The 23,195-nt window shown below is 38.4% G+C and overlaps 2 protein-coding genes across 3 annotated transcripts in view; both read left to right on the plus strand.

Annotated features, from left to right (window-relative positions):
* The first annotated feature begins 224 nt into the window (after positions 1–224).
* gfod2 (glucose-fructose oxidoreductase domain containing 2) lies at positions 225–8,592 on the plus strand. Of its 2 annotated transcripts, XM_062027426.1 has the most exons (4): positions 225–609; positions 1,123–1,167; positions 2,380–2,695; positions 5,982–8,592. In XM_062027426.1, the coding sequence occupies exons 3-4, from the start codon at positions 2,443–2,445 to the stop codon at positions 6,872–6,874; spliced, it is 1,146 nt and encodes a 381-aa protein (XP_061883410.1). In that variant the 5' UTR covers positions 225–609; positions 1,123–1,167; positions 2,380–2,442; the 3' UTR covers positions 6,875–8,592. The 2 variants fall into 2 exon arrangements, with proteins under 2 accessions (XP_061883410.1, XP_061883409.1); XM_062027425.1 differs by lacking the exon at positions 1,123–1,167 and having other exon boundaries at positions 226–609.
* Positions 8,593–9,661: 1,069 nt separating this feature from the next.
* The window catches only part of LOC133634466 (uncharacterized), a 29,109-nt gene continuing 15,575 nt past the window's right edge, over positions 9,662–23,195 (plus strand). Inside the window, exon 1 of the mRNA XM_062027429.1 lies at positions 9,662–10,074. Coding sequence (XP_061883413.1) covers positions 9,843–10,074 — 232 coding nt within the window. The 5' untranslated portion in view covers positions 9,662–9,842. The remainder of the gene's footprint in view (positions 10,075–23,195) is intronic.

Below are 23,195 nucleotides of genomic sequence, written 5' to 3' on the forward strand. Positions count from 1 at the left end.
TAGATATACTGTCAACGTTATTTGATTATAAGAAACAAAACATAATAAACGGCTTTTAAAAATGATAAAAATGTCTTTTTTCCACCACTATAAATGTACACGACAACCATATGCAAATATTTACATTAATACTAGTGATAGTGTCAAACATGTTGTATAGCCGTAATTATGATGATACTAATCATGTTAGATTACTGTATAAAACAGACGTTGTTGTGTACAAGAAATCCTCACAACATCACAAAATTATTTGTGATCATTTGATCAGTAAAGTGTGTGTTTTTCCAACACTTCCGGGAAAAATTGGCAACTGTACGTCGAAGTTAATGACCAGTAAAATAAACTACAGTGTTTTTTACTGCTCACATTATGCTTTGCATTTAGCAATATCACAATATTTGTATTATAAACATACAAGTTATTTTAAAAAAAAAATTCTGGGAAGATAATCTAGCTCATGCTGTTCCAAAGTGTGCGCAATCTTGTTGTTTTAGTGTCTCTGATTGACCACTCACTTTCATCGTCTATGCTGAAGTTACCATTAGCAACTGGGCAGCGCCCGTCAGAACACTTGCCACAGTCGCTGATGGACTCGACGGGATAAATACAGTAAGTATCTAAAGTTATGTTATTTGTTTTTGGACTTAATGTGTGTTAAGTTCTTGTAGAAGCGGCACAGTTTAAACTTTTCACGGAAGGCGTTTGATTTAAATTGTCCTGCTAGCTTGTTAGCTGACAAACGTGCTAGCAAGCCTTATCACAATGCTCACTGACTCTAATGTCTGTCTTATCTGTGGTTAATCGTTGAAATATTATCAAGTTGTCGACTTGTATTTATTAGCCTAGATAGAACTAACGTGGTGCCCATGATACGGTGTATGTAAAACAGGATTTAGCAACACAAATCGAGCTAGCATAATAATCGCTGGTGTGTGTTTTTAAGGTAAACACTTGTGTTTCCTCCCTTAAAACACACCCAAGACTTAACAGTTTACTCTAAAGCTTTATTAGAGAAAGTTGTGCAACACTGCTGCCAGGTGCTCTATATGCTAACAACTATTTACTAGAATATTGACTGTAAGCCTAAAATAACTATTCATGTGTGTTTAATATTTTTTTCAGATATTATATTCAGCTGTTGACGTGAATGGGGATTGGGATGTTAAAGTAAGTTGCTGTGAGACTGCGGATAAAAAAAGCTGGTCTGAATGTCAATGTGACATGTTTTATTTGCGCATGTAGTGTTTTTTTATTTACTTGCATAGAGTACCAGGCATATGTTAGGTCTAAGGCAGGGGTTCTCAAACGTTTTTCACGTAGTACCACCTCAGAAAACACTTGGCTCTCAAATACAGTATTGTAGTAGGCCTAAGTATTCATTAAAAACAAGGCACAGGTGTTATTTACCAAGTGCATTTATTATTTTTGGCCACTGTAGTATTAAACACAGTTGAAACAGTAACAATGTGTTTGAATATGGGAAAATAAAACACTGTACTTTAATCAAGTGGTTCCTTGGCATATCATTAGGTGGAGCGCACGTGCCACAGTTTGAGAAACACTGGTCTAAGGTTTTAATTGATGGGCTTCATTTATATTGTATCATGGCCTCACTGTTATTTAATTTTCCTCCTGATTTGAATAGAGTATATCTGTTATCTGGCAGCATGGTGGGACAGGTGTTAGTATGTGTGCCTCACAATACGAAGGTCCTGGGTTCAAACCTGGGCTCTGGATCTTTCTGTGTAGAGTTTGCATGTTCTCTCCATGACTGCGTGGGTTCCCTCCAGGTACTCTGGCTTCCTCCCACCTCCAAAGACATGCACCTGGGGATAGGTTGATTGGTAACACTAAGTTGGCCCTAGCGTGTGAATGTTGTCTGTCTACCTGTGTTGGCCCTGCGATGTGGTGGCGACTTGTCCAGGGTGTACAGCACCTTTCGCCCGAATGCAGCTGAGATAGGCTCCAGCACCCCCGCGACCCTGTAAGGGACAAGCGGTAGAAAATGGATGGATGGATATCTGTTATCTGTTTATTTAGGAAAGGTCGCCTTGTTACGGCCACTCTTTAGTTGTTTCTTGCGTAGAATGAAAATAATTTCTAAACCCACCCAGTAGGCAGTCTGTGCCGGAGGGTTTGGAGGGTGGGGGACAAGCCAGAGTAGCGCACCCGGGCGCCTTAACGCAGGGGCATAATCCAGGATTCAGTTTTTCTTGAGGGTGGTGCTCTCTCTTTTTGTAAACAGACATATCAGATTGTATCAGGTTTATATTATTTTTCGGGGGGTGTCAATATTTAGCAGTTTTTGCGCTGTAATTCTCTGTGGTACATAAACCAGCAACTTCCCTATAAACACCATTGTAAACTTCAACTTTACAGATGTCGTGCCGCCTCTGAGCATCGCCATGGTTTCAACCTAAGGCTGTAGGGACTGGCGCTGTCATGCTGCCTGGAGTTGGCGTGTTTGGCACAGGGAGCACAGCACGAGTGCTGGTCCCTTTGCTGAAAGCTGAGGGCTTTGAGGTTCATGCACTCTGGGGGAGGAGCGAAGAGGAAGCGTGCAGCCTGGCAAACGAGCTTGGTATCCCGTTTCACACAAGTCGATCCGACGATGTCCTGCTGCACCAAGATGTCGACCTTGTTTGCATTTATATTCCGCCCTCAATGACGAGGCAAATTGCTGTCAAAGCACTGGGTAAGAGGTCATGACAAACACTCCACAGACATACACAATGGCAGCCACACTTTTGTATATGAATCCATCCATCCATTTTTACCGCTTGTATCTCTTGTCAGATGTTTGTGACAATAGCAATTATGTTCTGAACCAACACAAAATCAATCAGGAATTAGGCCTCATTTAAAAAAAATAAAAGAGAAGACCCATTGCAATGAAAACGCCAAAAATATCCAATGTACCAAACTCAACTGACCCATAGTGCTTATTGGAAATGGGTCTGATGTTAGCGTCCGTGGAAAACAACTGGCCTATGTGACATCACGTGACTCAGCTGTCTGATCAGAGTTGCTGTAACTGGGCTCACTACCAATTTTTAAAGATGCTAATTAAAAAAAAAAAAAGTTGTGTTCTGCAGTAAAATCTTTCATGTGTACAGTCCTTCCCATGTGGTCGTATTGTATCATTGAAAGCAATAACTATCTGACAATATCATTAGAACACTGCGTGCAGAGGAGATTTATCCCATTTTGTAATGGAATTCCTAAGCATTGACCTCAGCTTCCTCTTATAGTTACAACTTCCTGGCTGTGTGTGCCCTGCCCGCCATGGAAGTCCATAGCAGTGAAGCCTCATTGGTCTTTGCATTTGATTATCTATGAACTACATCTCATGTAGCAGGAAGCAGACTTTTTTTGTTTATCCTTTTCAAACATGAGAAATCGTACCACAGGTATACATGTGTGTAGGGCTGCAACAACTAATCGATTAAATCGATTAAAATCGATTATTAAAGGCCTACTGAAACCCACTACTACCGACCACGCAGTCTGATAGTTTATATATCAATGATGAAATCTTAACATTATAACACATGCCAATACGGCCGGGTTAACTTATAAAGTGACATTTTAAATTTGCCGCTAAACTTCCGGTTCGAAACGCCTCTGAGGATGACGTATGCGCGTGACGTAGCCCGACGAACACGGGTATGCCTTCCACATTGAAGCCGGTACGAAAAAGCTCTGTTTTCATTTCATAATTCCACAGTATTCTGGACATCTGTGTTCGTGAATCTGTTTCAATCATGTTCATTGCATTATGGAGAAGGAAGCCAAGCAAGCAAAGAAGAAAGTTGTCGGTGCGAAATGGACGTATTTTTCGAACGTAGTCAGCCACAACAGTACACAGCCGGCGCTTCTTTGTTTACATTCCCGAAAGATGCAGTCAAGATGGAAGAACTCGGATAACAGAGACTCTAACCAGGAGGACTTTTGATTTGGATACACAGACGCCTGTAGAGAACTGGGACAACACAGACTCTTACCAGGATTACTTTGATTTGGATGACAAAGACGCAGACGTGCTACTGTGAGTATGCAGCTTTGGCTTTTTTTTGCGTATGTACGTAACTTTTTTAAAATATATAAGCTTTATGAACCTTGGGTTAGGTGAACGGTCTTTTGGGCTGAGTGATTGTGTGTGTTGATCATGTGTTTGAATTGTATTGGCGTGTTCTATGGAGCTAGGAGCTAGCAGAGGAGCTAGGAGCTAGCATAACACGTACCGTACCGTACGTGCGCGTCACGTACGTAACTTTTTAAAAATATATAAGCTTTATGAACCTTGGGTTAGGTGAACGGTCTTTTGGGCTGAGTGATTGTGTGTGTTGATCGGGTGTTTGAATTGTATTGGCGTGTTCTATGGAGCTAGGAGCTAGCAGAGGAGCTAGGAGCTAGCATAACAAACACGCAGGTGTTATTATGCAGGATTAATTTGTGGCATATTAAATATAAGCCTGGTTGTGTTGTGGCTAATAGAGTATATATATGTCTTGTGTTTATTTACTGTTGTAGTCATTCCCAGCTGAATATCAGGTACCGTGAGTATGCAGCCTTGGCTGCTAAACATTCGATAACTTGACCGTATGTGCGCGTCACGTACGTAACTTTTTAAAAATATATAAGCTTTATGAACCTTGGGTTAGGTAAACGGTCTTTTGGGCTGAGTGATTGTGTGTGTTGATCAGGTGTTTGAATTGTATTGGCGTGTTCTATGGAGCTAGGAGCTAGCAGAGGAGCTAGGAGCTAGCATAACAAACACGCAGGTGTTTTTATGCAGGATTAATTTGTGGCATATTAAATATAAGCCTGGTTGTGTTGTGGCTAATAGAGTATATATATGTCTTGTGTTTATTTACTGTTGTAGTCATTCCCAGCTGAATATCAGGTCACCCCCGGCTCTCACAGCATCTTCCCTATCTGAATAGCTTCAACTCCCCACTAGTCCTTCACTTGCACTTTACTCATCCACAAATCTTTCATCCTCGCTCAAATTAATGGGGAAATTGTCGCTTTCTCGGTCCGAATCTCTCTCACTTCATGCGGCCATCATTGTAAACAATAGGGAACTTTGCGTATATGTTCAACTGACTACGTCACGCTACTTCCGGTAGGTGCAAGCCTTTTTTTTATCAGATACCAAAAGTTGCAATCTTTATCGTCGTTGTTCTATACTAAATCCTTTCAGCAAAAATATGGCAATATCGCGAAATGATCAAGTATGACACATAGAATAGATCTGCTATCCCCGTTTAAATAAAAAAAATTCATTTCAGTAGGCCTTTAAAATAGTTGCCGATTAATTTAGTCATCGATTCGTTGGATCTATGCTATGCGCATGCGCAAAGGGTTTTTGTTGTTTTGGTTTTTTTTATTTAAAAAAAAAAATTATTATTTTTTTTTTTTTTTTAAATAAACCTTTATTTATAAACTGCAACATTTACAAACAGCTGAGAAACAATAATCAAAATAAGTATGGTGCCAGTATGCTGTTTTTTTTCAATAAAATACTGGATAGGATAGAAATGTAGTTTGTCTCTTTTATCCGATTATTAATCGATTAATCGAAGTAATAATTGACAGATTAATCGATTATCAAATTAATCGTTAGTTGCAGCCCTATGTATATGCTAAAAGCACAGCAGGGAAATGATTGAAACTCAATATGAAAACTATCTTGCTGCAACAGTTGCAATGTTTTGAGTCTTTTTTCGATAACATTTTAACAACTTGTGATTTTATAAATTTATTATCCATGTTTTAATTGTTCCTTGATACCTTAACTTCAAACACAATACTGTATTGTTTTACTCGTTCTATACTAGACATACTTAAAACTAGACACTAGATGACCGTAAAGGCACATACTCAGAGCTCATTGTCAAACTATTGTCAAGTGAGAAATCAATCATGAATATTATCTGAATCCAATTACATTTTCCTTTCTCTTTCTCTCTCTGCAGGCATAGGTAAGAATGTTATATGTGAGAAAGCTGCTACTGCTGTGGATTCTTTCCAGATGGTAAATGCAGCCAGGTATTACCCCCAGCTGCTTAGCATCATGGGTAATACGCTGCGTTTCCTACCTGCTTTTGTGGCAATGCAGCAGCTGCTGGTGGACGGATACGTGGGTGAAGTGCAGGTCTGCGACGTGCGCGTTTATGGCCCTAGCCTCCTGGACCAGTCGTACGGTTGGACTTGTGAAGACCTGATGGGGGGAGGTGGGCTGCACACCGTAGGTTCCGCCATTATCGACCTTTTAAGTTACCTGACTGGGGCCCGGGCACATCGCGTTCACGGACTGCTGCGGACCTTCGTTCAACAAAATGACACCATCAGAGGAATCCGCCGTGTCACCAGCGACGATTTTTGTTTCTTCCAAATGTTGATGGGGGCATCCTCAGGTGGCGTGTGCTGCACTGTGACCCTGAACTTCAACATGCCAGGCTCATTTGTGCATGAGGTGATGGTAGTTGGATCCAGCGGGAGACTGGTTGCCCGGGGGACAGAGCTGTACGGTCAGCGCAACGGCACCACGAGTGAAGAGCTGTTGCTAGCCGACGGAGGCTGGGTTGGACCTGACGCGAAAGACATACCTTTGCCTCACCTGCAAGGGCTGGGTGCCATGGTCAAAGCACTGAGACAGTCATTCCAGGCTCACCAAGAGCGTAGGTCATGGGCACGCGGGCCAGTTGCCATGGCACCCACTTTTGAGGATGGCCTGTATGTGCAGACGGTGGTGGAAGCCGTGAAGCGGTCCAGCCGTAGCGGGGAATGGGAGTGTGTGGACATCATGAGTAAGGAGCCCGATCCAAACCACAACCTGTGTGAGGCTCTGCAGAGAAACAATAACTAATATTGTAGGAGTGCAACTACTACACATGTAACAGTCTGACGGAACCGGGCCTGAATGATTTTACTTCCGGTGCTGTTAACATCGCCCACGACTACTTTCTGCTTTTTTCGCCACCTTTTGAATAGAATATTCAATTTATTTTTTGGAAATGTTTGATCTTTTAGGACTTAATGCCTGTAGAAGAAAACATCTGTTTCTGGTTTGTGGGTGTAATGAAAGATTGTGAGCATCCAAGTCCAATGGCACCTTATTGTGAAAGTATTTGATGTCACACCCAGATAATTTGACCTACAAACTGAAACATACTACTGATGTTCCACTGATGGTGCTCGGCTTTTTTGGAAAAATACAAGCAAAGTAAAGCAGCTGTGCAGTACTTTGCAATGTATGTTAAATAAATATGACGCAAGGTTTGCTGTTAGAAGGCAAGGATATAAATTATATTTGAGATAACATGGATTGTTTATAATAAGCTATGTACGAAAAAAATACACTGAGGTGAATTTGTGCCCCCAATTGAAGTGACTTAAATCCATCACTATCTGACAAAGCCCTCAAAAAGAGGCTGCAAGTGGTTTGTGGCTGCATTCACTGTCAAGGCAGTTGTTTTGTTAATGCTGAAGAAATCACATATTCCCTGCAGAAGCCATATGCTGGCAAAAATCCTAATTACATCGAAATGTAGTTAAAAATAGCTGGCAGTGATATTTTGAGCATTTCTTAAGGACTGTTTGTATTTTGTGTGGTCATCTGTTACACTTTGTTTACTCTAAATAAGAATAGTGTTGAATGTGTGACATATGCACAGAGTTAACATTTATACATTACAGTTTCATACATAATCTTTTACTAGCAAAAACGAGGCTCTTGAAATATTTTGCGGAGCGACATTTTAATGTTTAAAGTTTTGGTTTTAGATTACTGTATTTGATGGGTTGTTTACGGCGTTATCCTTTCAGAGCTAATGATGGTTGTTTTATGAGACGTGTTTTGATGCAAAAAGATTTTAACTGATGCCTCAAATCCACGGTGGTGCCTCATTCACCCTGTAATGGATCTTTGAACCACTGGATGCAACATTGTGTGACCAGAAAGATGTTATGATTGTCATGCAGTAGCAACACACTGATATCCTTAGCATTATTGGAGAGTTAACCTTATTAATACCCCTCACAACAGTAATGTTGGTCTGTCACTATCCCAACAGTGCATTATTACAAAAGTAAGTTTACATTAAATATCCTAATGCTTACAGTCCTCCCGATGAAAAATACATTCCTATTTAGTTTGTATTGTGTTATATTGTTTTGCACTGATAACTGCAACCTTATTTAACAGTGTGCTATCTCTTCCAGCCAGTGCACTTCAAAATTAATTTAACATTTGTCTGTATAAGGAATATTGTTTATTTATGGTTTTTGGTGTGGAGAAGGATTCAATTAGTTTAATCTGTTCACTTTTGTCTGCCTGTGAATTTCGTTGAAGCTGTAATATTTATCTGTGTTGTTTGACTTTTTTTTTTTATTCGACCATGTCTCTTTGACCTCAATGTGTTTAAATTGGGAAACTGTTAGTTTGACAGCTATTTCCTTTAATAAATACAGTTGTATTAATTTAAGTGCCTTCAGTTGCTTCTTTCTGCTCATGTTGAGTGATTGTGAAGCTAATATTGTGCTTGTCAAAACCTTGGAAAATCATAAACTACCTTTTAAATACCACTGCTCAGGTTGAGTCGTCATTGTCGACAGCAAACTTGACCACCACTCAGGGAAATTGGAGAATATACTTGTAAGAGGAGTCCAGCAACAATCGATTCAATGCCCTGAGATGTACCAATGTTCAGGAAAAGAGTGGATAATGTGTTGTTTTCCATCCTGATGTTGCTGAGGAACTCCAGTATCCAGGTGCACAGGTTGCTCAGCTATGAAACCAGTGTATTGATTGATTGATTGAGACTTTTATTAGTAGGCTGCACAGTGAAGTACATATTCCGTACAATTGACCACTAAATGGTAACACCCGAATAAGTTTTTCAACTTGTTTAAGTCGGGGTCCACTTAAATTGATTCATGATACAGATATATGCTATCATATTGTATTAGGTACAATTGATTAAATGCAGAGCTAAAATCCACATTCAGCATTTTTACATAGGCATCAACACTGTGAATGTGTTTGTGGGCTTTGTTAATTGCATCCTTTGGTAACATGTTTTGAAACTAAAAACGTGCAAAGTAAAGCAGCACTAAATTGCAGCATTTAAAGGCATCATTAAAAAAATCACACAAGTCACTTTTATGTATAAAAATGTTATGTCGTGAAAATGTGTAAAACAAATAATACTTTCAGTTCAGTGCAGCTGCAGGACTGACACAATTTGCCACGAGGGGGTAGTGTAAACCTTTTAATATCAGTTTGCGGCAAATTAAGTAAACCGAAGAAGTTGACATCGGCGTTGCCAGACGTCAAATGATTACTGTATGTGTACAATGATATTACCCTATGATATTCTGACCTATTTGATACATGGCTACTAGTAAACCATATACACTGTACATATATGCCATAGATACACCCTGCACTGCGCCTGATGTTGTGCATTGTCTTCTTAACAGCCAGGTCGGGGCACTGTTGTGCCAGCAGCAGCTTTTCCTCAACAGTGTTATTAGTTCATTGACAAGTAATACTGCACTTCAATGTATATTATACACGGTCTGTGGTTATAATTTGATCCAGAGGAACGTCAGATTCGATAAGTGTAATTAAAATACGCTCCTTTTAAAGAAGCTGGTATCATTTGGTGTCTGGCAACACGGGTCGACATATTTAACACGGAACCCGCCATTTGTTGACGAATTTAGTACAATCGAAACCACAATAGATAAAAAACCAGTCATCACACACATCATAACACAAGCTACACAAAGCCTTCTAGTAGCACGATGATTAATTTTGTTGAGTGAAAAGCATGACTCGTAGGAGAAGTGTCGTCTGGGATTATTTTGAAGAAGTCGGTACGGAATGGGCGTTGTGCCTGTTGTGTAAACATGTATTGCGGAAACACGAACAAGGCAGCACCACACAGATGCTGAGACATCTGCGCACCAAACACACAAACAAGGCAGTCATGGAACTTGGTCGGACCGAAGGACAGGAAGCCTCGACTGGACAACAGCCCACGGACACTGGTGGCGCACAAGGTAGTGAATACATCTCGCCCGCTTACATGGTCGCCATTTTGTCGGTTTAAAGACATATGTACTCTAGTTCTGTATAAAAGAACAAATAGTAAACATTCTATACATTACATTTGCTTCATTTTATGTTTACAAGTGACACATACAACAGACATTACATTTTAAAATACATTCACCAAAAACACAACAACTTAATAAAAAATACAAAACGTAACCCATAAGAAACTAAAAATGAAACCCAAATGTGATATGCTCAAATAAATCATGAGTTAATCAAAATTCGATCCATCTATCAATTATTTTCTATACCAGGGCACGAGAAGTGTGGGATAGTTCTCTTGTTGCCTTTTTTGTATTTGACTTTATTAAATGTTTGGGTAAAATGTTATCAAGTAAAACCTAATGTTTTTTTAAAAGTATGGATTTTGAATCGATTCTGAATGTAATTGTTACCCCCACAAAATCGAACCGAATTGTGCAGTGCCCAAAGATTCACAGACGTGGTGAATACTAGAGTGTAGCCTGGGGCCCGGTACCGGTCCGTGGATCGATTGGTACCGGGTCGCACAAGAAATATAAAAAAAAATATATATATATATTTTTAATTAAATCAACATAAAAAACACAAGATACACTTACAATTAGTGCACCAACCCAAAAAACCTCCCTCCCCCATTTACACTCATTCGCACTGAAGGGATGTTTCTTTCTGTTATTAATATTTCTGGTTCCTGCATTATATATCAATACATATCAATACAGTCAGCAGGGATACAGTCTGTAAGCACACATGATTGTATTTTTTTATGACAAAAAAAATAAAAAATTGTTTACTTTGTAGCCAGTTCAGTTTTAGTTTCGTTCTGTTGGCCTTCCCTAAGTTCCACTGCCTGTATAATGCATATGTTCCTTCTTGACTGCACTTAAATGTAGAAAATATTTATATATTTTATATATAATATATTATATTATTTATTATTATTCTTGTCTATTGTGAGCGAACTGTGGTGCTGAATTTCCCCCAGGGATCAACAAAGTACTTTCTATTCTATTATTTTCTTAGGGGCACTCACTTTTGTTTATTTTTGGTTAAAGTATTAGACACCTTTTTACCTGCACACTGCCTCCCGCTGTTTCTGACATCTACAAAGCAATTAGCTACCGGCTGCCACCTACTGCTATGGAAGAGTATTACACGGTTACTCTGCCGAGCTCTAGACAGCACCGACACTCAACAACAACACATCATTTGCAGACTATAATTACTGGTTTGTAAAAAATATTTTTAACCCAAATAGGTGAAATTAGATAATCTCCCACGGCACACCAGACTGTATCTCACGGCACACTAGTGTACCGCGGCACAGTGGTTGAAAAACACTGGACTAGGGTACTAGGAATGTGACAATCAATTTGCCACAGATAAGTATCAGCCAATTTCCGTGAAAAAGTATGTGATCGCCATTAAAGATAAATGTATTTTATTACCAATCACAAAAGCCTATTCCCTCTGGTTGACACTATAATTCTTTTTAGTCCCCCGGCTGATAAGCAGCTAGCAGCTAATTATGTGACTCCATACAGTGTGGAGGCACTCCTCTAACTAATAATAATCTCTTCCATTACGGAAAATAAACTGCAACTCTTTGGTATATTAAAGGCCTACTGAAATGAATTTTTTTTATTTAAACGGGGATAGCAGATCCATTCTATGTGTCATACTTGATCATTTCGCGATATTGCCATATTTTTGCTGAAAGGATTTAGTAGAGAACATCGACGATAAAGTTTGCAACTTTTGGTCGCTGATAAAAAAAAGTCTTGCCTGTACCGGAAGTAGCGTGACGTCACAAGTTGAAAGGCTCCTCACATTTCCCCATTGTTTACACCAGCAGCGAGAGCGATTCGGACCGAGAAAGCGACGATTACCCCATTAATTTGAGCCAGGATGAAAGATTCGTGGATGAGGAATGTGAGAGTGAAGGACTAGAGTGCAGTGCAGGACGCATCTTTTTTCGCTCTGACCGTAACTTGGGTACAAGCTGGCTCATTGGATTCCTCACTCTCTCCTTTTTCTATTGTGGATCACGGATTTGTATTTTAAACCACCTCGGATACTATATCCTCTTGAAAATGAGAGTCGAGAACGCAAAATGGACATTCACGGTGACTTTTATCTTCACGACAATACATCGGCGAAGCACTTTAGCTACGGAGCTAACGTGATAGCATCGTGCTTAAATGCAGATAGAAACAAAAGAAATAAACCCCTGACTGGAAGGATAGACAGAAAATCAACAATACTATTAAACCATGGACCTGTAAATACATGGTTAATGCTTTCCAGCTTGGCGAAGCTTAACAATGCTGTTGCTAACGACGCCATTGAAGCTAACTTAGCAACGGGACCTCACAGAGCTATGATAAAAACATTAGCGCTCCACCTACGCCAGCCAGCCCTCATCTGCTCATCAACACCCGTGCTCACCTGCGTTCCAGCGATTGACGGAAGGACGAAGGACTTCACCCGATCATCTGTGCGGTCGGCGGCTAGCGTCGGATAGCGCGTCTGCTATCCAAGTCAAAGTCCTCCTGGTTGTGTTGCTACAGCCAGCCGCTAATACACTGATCCCACCTACAACTTTCTTCTTTGCAGTCTTCATTGTTCATTAAACAAATTGCAAAAGATTCATCAACACAGATGTCCAGAATACTGTGGAATTTTGAGATGAAAACAGAGCTTTTTTGTATTGGATTCAATGGTGTCCGAATACTTCCGTTTAACTATTGACGTCACGCGCATTCGTCATCATACATAGACGTTTTCAACCGGAAGTTTAGCGGGAAATTTAAAATTGCACTTTATAAGTTAACCCGGCCGTATTGGCATGTGTTGCAATGTTAAGATTTCATCATTGATATATAAACTATCAGACTGCGTGGTCGGTAGTAGTGGGTTTCAGTAGGCCTTTAAGTATCATTATCACGTAGCATTATCCCTGGAGGACGAGACTGAACATGTTACACACAAAGGAAGAGAACAAAGAACTAGTTTGAATGTTGTGTTGATTTTGTTAACTGTCAATAGCAGTCACCATAAATACATTTTTAAAAACACAGTTAATATTCACACTTAGTTTTTAGTAATTATTTACACTGTTAAGACTTAGACTTAGACAAACTTTATTTATCCACAAAGGAAATTGTTCCACACAGTAGCTCAGTTACAAAGGATGGAAAGGATAATGCAGGTATAAAGTAGACTAAAAATGTACCATAGTAGCAACATAAAATATAACATATATGTAATATTTACATATTATATATACAGTATATAATATATACTGATATTATGTTATATTATATTTTTATATGATATATACCAAATCCCAATTACCATGTACAATATTAAATGAGAACCTAACCCAATAGTACATCATGGTTTGGACAATTGATTTATTTGTTAAGAACATCGCCTCACATCATGTCTCTGACTACAGGAAGACAGAAAAGTAACTGCAGTATGCAGTACTGTACGGTGCGACAAATTTACTCGCAAATGCGCCTAAACATTAAAAAAGACCAAGTGACTTAAAAAAACAACCTTTGTTGCATTTTGCTCCTAAAATAAATCCATTCAAATTTGAAAAAACTGGAGTAAAATTGTCGCTCATCTGTATAGCATGTTTGAAAAAAATGTAAACCATAACCAAATGATTGATCACTCGTGCTAAGAGCTGTGTGTATCTCCCCCCCCCCCCCCCCCCCACTCCACCCCTCCTGTGCCATGCACATAGGGGTGCGAGGCTGCTCCTCCTCGCTCACACATGAAGTGGATGAAATTAGATCTTAGTTGAAGGATCTGGTCAGTAAAAGACAAGGTTTTTTTCACCACCATTTGACACAAACTGCACTGCACACTCCTAACTAAAAAGGGTCGGAGTGGATATTGAACAACGAATCAAGGATAGAAGTGACAAACTTGCCATTAAAATAATACCCTATTGTTGACAAGAACATACAGCCATGGAAGCACATTCAATTTATTTATTTGGCAGAGGTAACACAAACCAGTGAAAGATTTAAATAGTCAAACTGCCGCTGTTAGCCTGCTAAGCCAACAAAACAGCTCAAACTTAGACTTCTGAAGGAGGGGTGGATTCCCTGACCTCACACGTCACTAGGCAACAGGCCCCATATTTTAAAAAGCACACACACACAGAAACTTATTTTAAAGGGAAACTGCACTTTTTGGGGGATTTTTTCACAATCATTATGGCGATAGAAAATGGATGGATGGAATTATGAAAGACAAGAACACATGTTTTTTTTTAAATTAGGATTTGAAAGATGATTAAGAAAAATGCTTGGAGGATGCGGCTAATGGGAGTCTGTTTTAGCCTTTAAAGCCCTCCAAAACAACTTCAAAACCCTCCATCAACATTTTGTATACACACTAGAAGTCTATATATAATTTAGTATCAGACACTTTCATAACAAAATGTAATATGTTAAATATTTACCGTATTTTGATCATTTTAATCAATTCCGGGACTGACTTCTTCCGCACATTGATTTCCGTGTCCTTAGCTGCTAACGTCCGACTTCTGGCAACAATGTGTGTCCTACTTCCGGATAGAAAAAGCTTGTGTGTTCTAATCGTGGCAGACTTGGTAACAAACAGCGAAGATGACTGTTTTAGGACAAATGAGTATTCACAACCTTATATTTTTTTAACCTGAATGAATGGTGGATGAAGTGCTGCTTCTAGAAGCGAGCACGAAGAAGAGGGTGAGGTGAAAGCCACTCGAATATGGAATTTGGAGACAAGCTATATCCACATAAATGGTGTGCTTACCCCAAATAAACCAGAAAAAACATCCCTGGCCAGCTGGACCAAAGCGACAACTATCCATCGAGTGAGTCCCACTTTATATTAATCATGTTACACACAGCACATCATTAATTAATAAATTTTATTTAATTAAATTAATTTATTAAAGTACCAATGATTGTCACACACACACTAGATGTGGTGAAATTTGTCCTCTGCATTTGACCCATCCCCTTGGGGAGCAGTGGGCAGCAGCGGCGCCGCGCCCGGGAATCATTTTGGTGATTTAACCCCCAACTCCAACCCTTGATGGTGAGTGCCAAGCAGGGAGGGAAACGGGTCCCATTTTTATAGTCTTTGGTATGACTCGGCTGGGATTTGAACTCAAACCTACCGATCTCAGGGCGGACACTCTAACCACTAGGCATGCGTGTGTCATGGCAGACAGCATATGCTGTCTGGCTAGCTTTGTACAAACAAAACCTGAAATGTGTGCTATAATGCCTTACAGATACTGTACTATGATTGTTCATGTTTTTCAGTCAGTGCAGATTGGTGTCTTATCGCATTGTGTTGTGCATTACAAACTCAAACGCGTTTCATGATGACGTGGAAGCAAGCGTATCTCTTGCCGTTGTTAGCTTTTACGGTTAATATCGAAGCACGCCGATGTGTTACTACGCTAGAAAAACAGTTCCTCAGTGTTCACTCTTACATTAACTATCGCTACAGCTTGGTTCTTATACAGGTTACGGGACGTAAATAAAGTAATGGTGACATTTTTTTTAATGCAGTTTTTAAAAAGATTTAGAACTACTACTTAGAACAAAGCGACTTTTACATATTAGAAAGCAAAAAAAACAAAACCTTTTGTCTTCTTGTCTCTCATAGTGATTGTGAACGATAGGCAAAATTCCAAAAGAAGTGCAGTTCCACTTATGCCAAATATGTGAAGTTTATTTTTAAGTAACACATTAATAATTTCCCTAGTAATTAATTACATTTATCAAAGAGTAATTCTGTTAGTAATTCAATTACATTTTTGATAAAGTAACGAGTAACTATTAGGGCTGGTCGATATGGACGAAAAAGTATATCTAGATATATTTTTACTTAAACTCGATATATATCTCGATATATTTTTTGGTGAAAGTATACATATAAAGATATTCATTTTTGAGCGATATTCAGTGAAATTGAAGTCAATGACAAGTGTACTGTAAACAGTCAGTGACACTTTTATTAACTCAGCTAGTCAAGATGGGTATTAACAGCTCAGAAAAGAAACGGTTTAAGTAGTACGGAATTGCATAACATAAATAAAATAGAAAAATATTATTCCTACGTAAAATAAATAACATACCTGTGCAAATAATACAAAATGTATGAAACTCAGATACAAAAATACATTTGCAGGCAGGCACTTTGTGATTTCCCTTCCTGGTTTGATGACCCGCCCTATCTTGCCTCTGAGTGGCCTGTCCCTAACCAATCGTGACTCATCATAGTAAAGGAAGGAGGAAGGGGAGGGGCTTAGTAGCCCATGGACAGGAAGCGGGGGAGAACAAGGAACACAACAAATAAGCGGCGTTTGGTAATTTTAACGCGAAAAAAATTATATCGATATTTTCTTAATTCATATCTTGTTTAAAAATATATCGATACATCTTACAAACTCGATATATCGCCCAGCCCTACTAACTATAATGAATTACTTTTTTAAAAGTAATTTTCAGAACGCAGCCTGTCACACAGCATCATGAAGCAGTTGGTAGGTTGGTGTTCCTGGCTAAAAATCTTTGTGTGTATGTCATATAATAATGTTTACCTTTAAAAACACCATTGTTAAAGGTAAATTATTTTAATGTTGCTGCTGATCTTTAAACATGTCCTCTTAAACTAGGGCACTTTATTTCACATTTTGTACTTCTGTGTTGTTCTTTGTTGGCTGAAGAAATGAGCATAGCTAAATGTTTTTTAAAGAAGATTGGAGATTTTATTTGACTTTTTTATATTATTTTTAAGGCTTTTTCTTTTTTCTTATCTCCAAACACCTCTTAAGTTGGGATTCTATTATACAAAACCTACTTTTTTACGTTTTGGTTCCTTTTTTGTGTATTTGGGATCCCCATCAGTGCCGAAAATTGAAAAACAAGGCATGGTGGAGATATTTAGTTACTTCAAGGAATATTTCCATTTATGGGCCAAACTATATCTGGATATGAGTTTTGATCCATATTCCCTAGTCGTGTTGGCGACTGTGCTAGCACAGTTTAGGGATGTTCTCTATGTTTATTTGAGCGTTACAGTAAGCCTTATAGTGGCATTGGGTTTATATGTAGGATGACACTTGTGTACCTTGTTTGAGTGGTAATAATGAAATTATGATATTTTAGACATTCTATATTGCTACAAAAAATTTTCTGTGTTGGACAATAGAAAACCTATGCGACTAATATTTTTCATTTAGTAGCACCGGTGCTACTATTGAAAAAGCTAAGCATACAGCACTGGTATGTAATAAAAGAAAATAAGAAATTAGATTAAATATTGTGTTGATGTTGTTCCAACGTCAATACAAATCTCCATAAGTAAGTTTAAAAAATTACAATTAATACATATGATAGATAACATAAAATTTTACTCATACCGGTATGTGATTCTGATCAAACAACTCTATCTCAAACACATAAACAACAGAATGTGTAAATGTTGTTTTATGACGTTTTAAAAAAGAAAGTGCAACTTTAGTGAAAGTTTACTCCTGTGGAAAGAAACTTCATAACATTTATATTCATGTTCAAATAATTTATATTTATATACAATATAAAATAACAGAAATAAATTCATAATACATTTTTGACCCTGCCTCCGAAAAGAATCATAGAATAGAATAGAAAGTACTTTATTGATCCCTGGGGGAAATTCAGCACCACAGTTCGCTCACAACAAACAATAAACACTTTTTATTTATATTATTCACATGTAAAAAATACCTGTGTATTATACAGCATTATTCACATGTGATGAATATAGTCTATTATACAGTTATTACACAGTTACACAATGATATACATAATTGTGAATCGTTGGGAATGGGAATTGACACGATGAACCAGAAATAAAAAATTAAACAATGCCCAACACTAGTTTTCAAGGTATATGGAGAGAGAATGCTGAGAGTAATGGAGTCTGAAGCATATATCCCAAATTATATAATTCATTTTTATTACATACTGTTTTAATTGATTTTACAATGTATCTGTATTTATTTTTTTTACTCCTGTATCTGTTATTTCATTATTAAATAAGGTGCATAGCAATCATATTATAGTGAATCCCTGCATATTCACAATTTAACATTTAATGACAGTGTTTTTGGTTTTAAAAAAAGTTAGTTTGGGGCGAGGGTTTGACAAACACACACCTCATTCCCCCTAAGTCAGTAATGCATTTTAAATACATGATAATGAAGTATAACATGTAAAAATTGGACTGGATTCTGTGAATCTAACCATCTGAGTCTCAATGTTTCCAGTGATGCAGCTGACTTGAGCCAGTGACCTATTTCAAATGACTCATCTGAGAAGGCTGTGTTTCGGGTGAAATCACTTACTAGAGTCACTGAACCAATTTGAATTCAAGCAGATATTTATATAAAATATTGGTCTGATATTAACCACAAAACATGCAGGGTTTCCCCTATTTATATCTGATCTTGATGTGGGGCCATGACTAAATTGAAGCCACGAAACTTAAAAAATTTGGATTTTTTTTTTGACGTGGGAACAAATTAAAGTAACGTATTGTATGAATGGATATATGGCCTATATTATTTAAACACTATTGACTAGTGATGCACAGAAAAAGTGGCCACTGAAAAACCTGGATCAACCGTAAGCAAGACGCATCCTCGTCTTACTGTCGAGGCATCGACCGCTTTGCCACACATTTGCTCCGGCGGCTTGGGCGATGAAGCGGCGGCTCTGCAGCGGTGGGATGTGCAGAGCCCCGCTTTGCACTTAAACCAGACCCGCCCAGCCCTGAGAGCCAATCCTTATCCAGAAGTTATGGATCTAAGTTGCCGACTTCTCTTACCAACATTGTTCTAACGCAGTCCCTCTCAAATACTGGGGCGGGCCCCCACATTTTTTGCTGTACTAGAATATGATGAAGCCTATGTACCACTTGGCTTCACTGTAACCACGGTGGAAGACGAGGAAAGACCAGTGTGTTGTTCCCTTTAATGGTAATATACTTACAAGGTTTTGCAGAGGTATAGTTATTTTTAAAAAATTGTTTAAATATTTATTTATTCATTTGATAGGGAAATCATAATACAGGTACTGAGAAACAGACCCCCCCCCCCCAAATAAGCTTTTCCGCCCCCCACACCCGGTCCTACATTCTAGTCACAGTGGGTGGCAATGTACTGCCTTCCTCTTCACCACAAGCAGATAGAAAATCAGACGAACGGACTAAAAAAAAAAAGAAGAAGAAGTGTCACTGACTAAAAACAAAAAGAGAATTGAGGAAAGTGGAAAGGTTTATTGTCAACATAATTTTTTGATAGTTTGGTGGAATTCCAAAACTGGCCAATTCAGTACTAGGCGTCAACTTAAAATGTTGTGCATCTGCAAGATGTTTAAAAATATTAATCCAGTAGGCTTTCAGACAGGGACAGGACCAGTACATGTGTGTAATGTTTGCAGGACTCAATTGACATCGATTACATGTGTCTGCAATATTGGCATACATTTTGGAAAGTTTAGAGTTAATACAATAGGTGCGATGGACAACCTTAAACTGTATCAGATTAAGGTTTGAACAAGAGGTGCTATCATTATTTGTATCAATGCGGATTTCCAGTCATTGTCATCCAAAACTTTTCCAAATTCTGCTTCCCAGTCTTTTTTAATTTTGTCAAAAGATGTCTCTTTAAGATGGGAGATTAGAATGTAAGTTTTAGAAATGATGCCTTTCTGATTTATGAGGATTTCCAATATTGAGTCTATTACTGATTGAGGTGGACAACTGTGAAAAGAGCTGCTATTTGATTTAGCGGAGTTACGGATTTGAAAATAACGGAATAAGTGAGAGTTAGGGAGATTATACTTTTCACATAGCTGATTGAAGCTAGCGAAGACATTGTTAATATAAAGGTCCCTTAGTCTGACCAGGTCTGAGCTCTGCCATAGAGAAAAGGCTTTATCTGTGTTTGGAGGAAGAAAGAGATAGTTATTATGAATGGGTCTGTAGTTAGATAATCCTTGGAGTCCAAAAGTGCATCTAAATTGAGACCAAATTCTAAGAGTAGAGATAACAATTGAGTTACATGTAAACTGAGATTATCAAAAAGGCAGTTTTGATGTAAGCAGAGCTAGGAGCGAGGTAGAACATGACTCAGCTTCCAGTCTGCACCAGCTCAATTCAGGTTTGTGGATCCAAGAAATAATTTTATGTATGTTGGCTGCCCAACAGCAAAATCTTAAGTTAGGGAGTGACAAACCACCTACAGACCTGTGCCTCTGTAAAAATTATCTCCTTATCATAGTAGTTTTACCTTTCCAAAAAAAGGATGAGATTAATTTATTTACTGCATTAAAAAGGGAGTTTGGTAAAAAGATCGGAAGACACTGGAAAAATTACAGAAAGCATGGAAGCATGTTCATTTTTATACAATTATAACAATTTTATAGACAAACTATACTATAGTCGTGGGGAGGATATTTTCTTCTTTGTAACAGAAAAGTTTGAGAAGCCCTGTTCTAACTTGTGATGCCAGCTATACAACAGTGGCGATTGCTAAAGACTGCAAGGGAAGTTCAGATTCCCCCAAAATATAAAAAAAAGTGGTCAAATATGTTCCTTTGTGTTTGCATTTCATTGACTAAATGCGTTAGAATGCATTTAGGTTTTGTTTCGAATCAGCTACTTTGGCAACAGTTAGTGCGACTTTTTTTCATTGATGTGGTAGCGCCAGTGCTGCAGCCAAACGAGACAATTAGATATATATTCGACTTTGTCTTGCCCCCGGATGCTGAGCGAAAGAGTGATCGAAAGGGGATGGTCGGGCTTCCACAAGATGATTGGATGACCTGCCTGGGCTGAATCCCTTTTTGATTGACAGCAAAATGGGTGAATCAGCAATCTGGTAAAATTAAACACTGCCAAAGCATTTTTCAACTTTCATTCCGTTGTTCCTGTTGATGTAGAGATATTTATAATTTTTTAAGTGAAGTTTTCTTTGTAAAATCTAGCATGTTTATATCTTTTATCTGTTATTGGAGACTGTACTCATGTTTAAAGAGTAGCTAAAAAATAACTTCCCCTACTTAAAAGATCAGCAGCTGCCACTGGTATACAACCTGTGTTACATTGTACAATAATAACACTTCTAAAGATAGAGAAAAACCATATAACAAAAATATGCTAATATTAATCACACACTTATTTTTAAATGTATGTAAATTACTTTTAGCATTTATATATATATATATATATATATATATATATATATATATATATATATGTATATGTATATATATATATATATATATATATATGTATATATATATATATATATATATATATATGTATATGTATATATATATATATATATATATATATATATATATATATATATATATATATATATATATATATATATATATGTATATGTATATATATATATATATATATGTATGTATATGTGTATATTAGGGTTGTGAACGATAAACTTACTGGGGTTCAATTCCCACCTTCTACCTTCCTAGTCACGTCCGTTGTGTCCTTGGGCAAGACACTTCACCCTTTGCCTCTGATGGCTGCTGGTTAGCGCCTTGCATGGCAGCTCCCGCCATCAGTGTGTGAATGTGAGTGTGAATGGGTAAATGTGGAAATACTGTCAAAGCGCTTTGAGTACCTTGAAGGTAGAAAAGCGCTATACAAGTACAACCCATTTATCATTTATAAACCGATGCGACAGAGTATTCGGTTCAACAAGTGAGCGATCAGATTGCATCGGTAGCAGACTCCTCAATCAATGCGAATAATCCACGAATTCCTAGCTGAATCGGTTATAGAGTCATGGATCGGTTATCGCGAGACTTTGCATGGGTCGTCCAGATTACAATATGCGTCAGCGTCTCTAAAACAACGCGAGAGCTGAAGCTACTCGCCAAACGCGGTAGCCGCCTAGCTGGTATTAGCACGAGTGATAAACAAGAGACAACAGGGAAAATGAATGTGGAGGAGAACGAAAGCGTCAGTCTGACCGAAGGTGATAATGGACCGAGAAAGATTTTCAAAAAAAACCCACTACAGTGGTGGAAAGAGCAGCAGGACTTGCCACTACTGTCATCTCTCGCTAAAAGATACCTCTGCATCCGGCCGGGTGTGTTGTGCCGGGAAACTCACTCCTGCCGTAAAATGCACCCCCTGACGCGGGAGAGCGCTTACGTCACTCGTCTCGAAAAGTATATCTAAACTCGGCTGTAATGACCGAAGTGGCTGAAATCGCCTCTTTCGGCATAAAAAAGTACATCAAGTGAAACACACGTAATCTGAACGTGTGTTCAGTACTGCGGGAGACATTGTTTCCACAAAACGTAGTCTGCTCAAACATGGGCATGTGGATCAGTTGATTTTCCTTTAAAAAAATCTGCCCTCCAAAAAAACAGAGGACAGTGATGATGAAAATGCACAGGCATGGTGTAAGTGAACTACTGCTTTTTGACCTGGGAAACGGTACCTCACACACAGTAGTTTGATTTTTCTTTTTACATATGTATTTATTTTCTCTATTCTTTTACACAAAGCACTTGTGACTGTGCTCATTGTTGCCACATTTTGAGATGTGTTATAGGTGTGTAACTTGTTTACAATGTAATGTTGCACCTTTGTTACCTACCTCTAGTGTTCATTGTTACCTACCTCTAGTGTTCATTGTTACCTACCTCTAGTGTTCAAAACTATGCTCAGGCTGAAATATTGCACTTTGTTGTTACTATTCTGTGCTACTTTTTTCCTCTGGAGTTTCCATCCTACAATTCAGCCAGAATTGTTTTGGTCCATGTCTAAAGATAAATACATTGACATGTGATTTTGTTCTGTTTTTTTTGCCAGTGCCATAAAGCCACAATGCTTGGGGATTTAGAGTCTTGAATATTAACCGTCAAATCGAATCGTATCGTTCGGAATCGAATCGGTCTGTAATAAAAGGATATCGTTTTTGAATCGAATCGTAACCTGTGTATCTAGATCAGACCTGGGCATTCTGCGGCCCGCG

Source organism: Entelurus aequoreus, linkage group LG02 (genome assembly GCF_033978785.1).
Source record: "Entelurus aequoreus isolate RoL-2023_Sb linkage group LG02, RoL_Eaeq_v1.1, whole genome shotgun sequence".
In the NCBI taxonomy this organism is placed as follows: Eukaryota; Metazoa; Chordata; class Actinopteri; order Syngnathiformes; family Syngnathidae; genus Entelurus; species Entelurus aequoreus.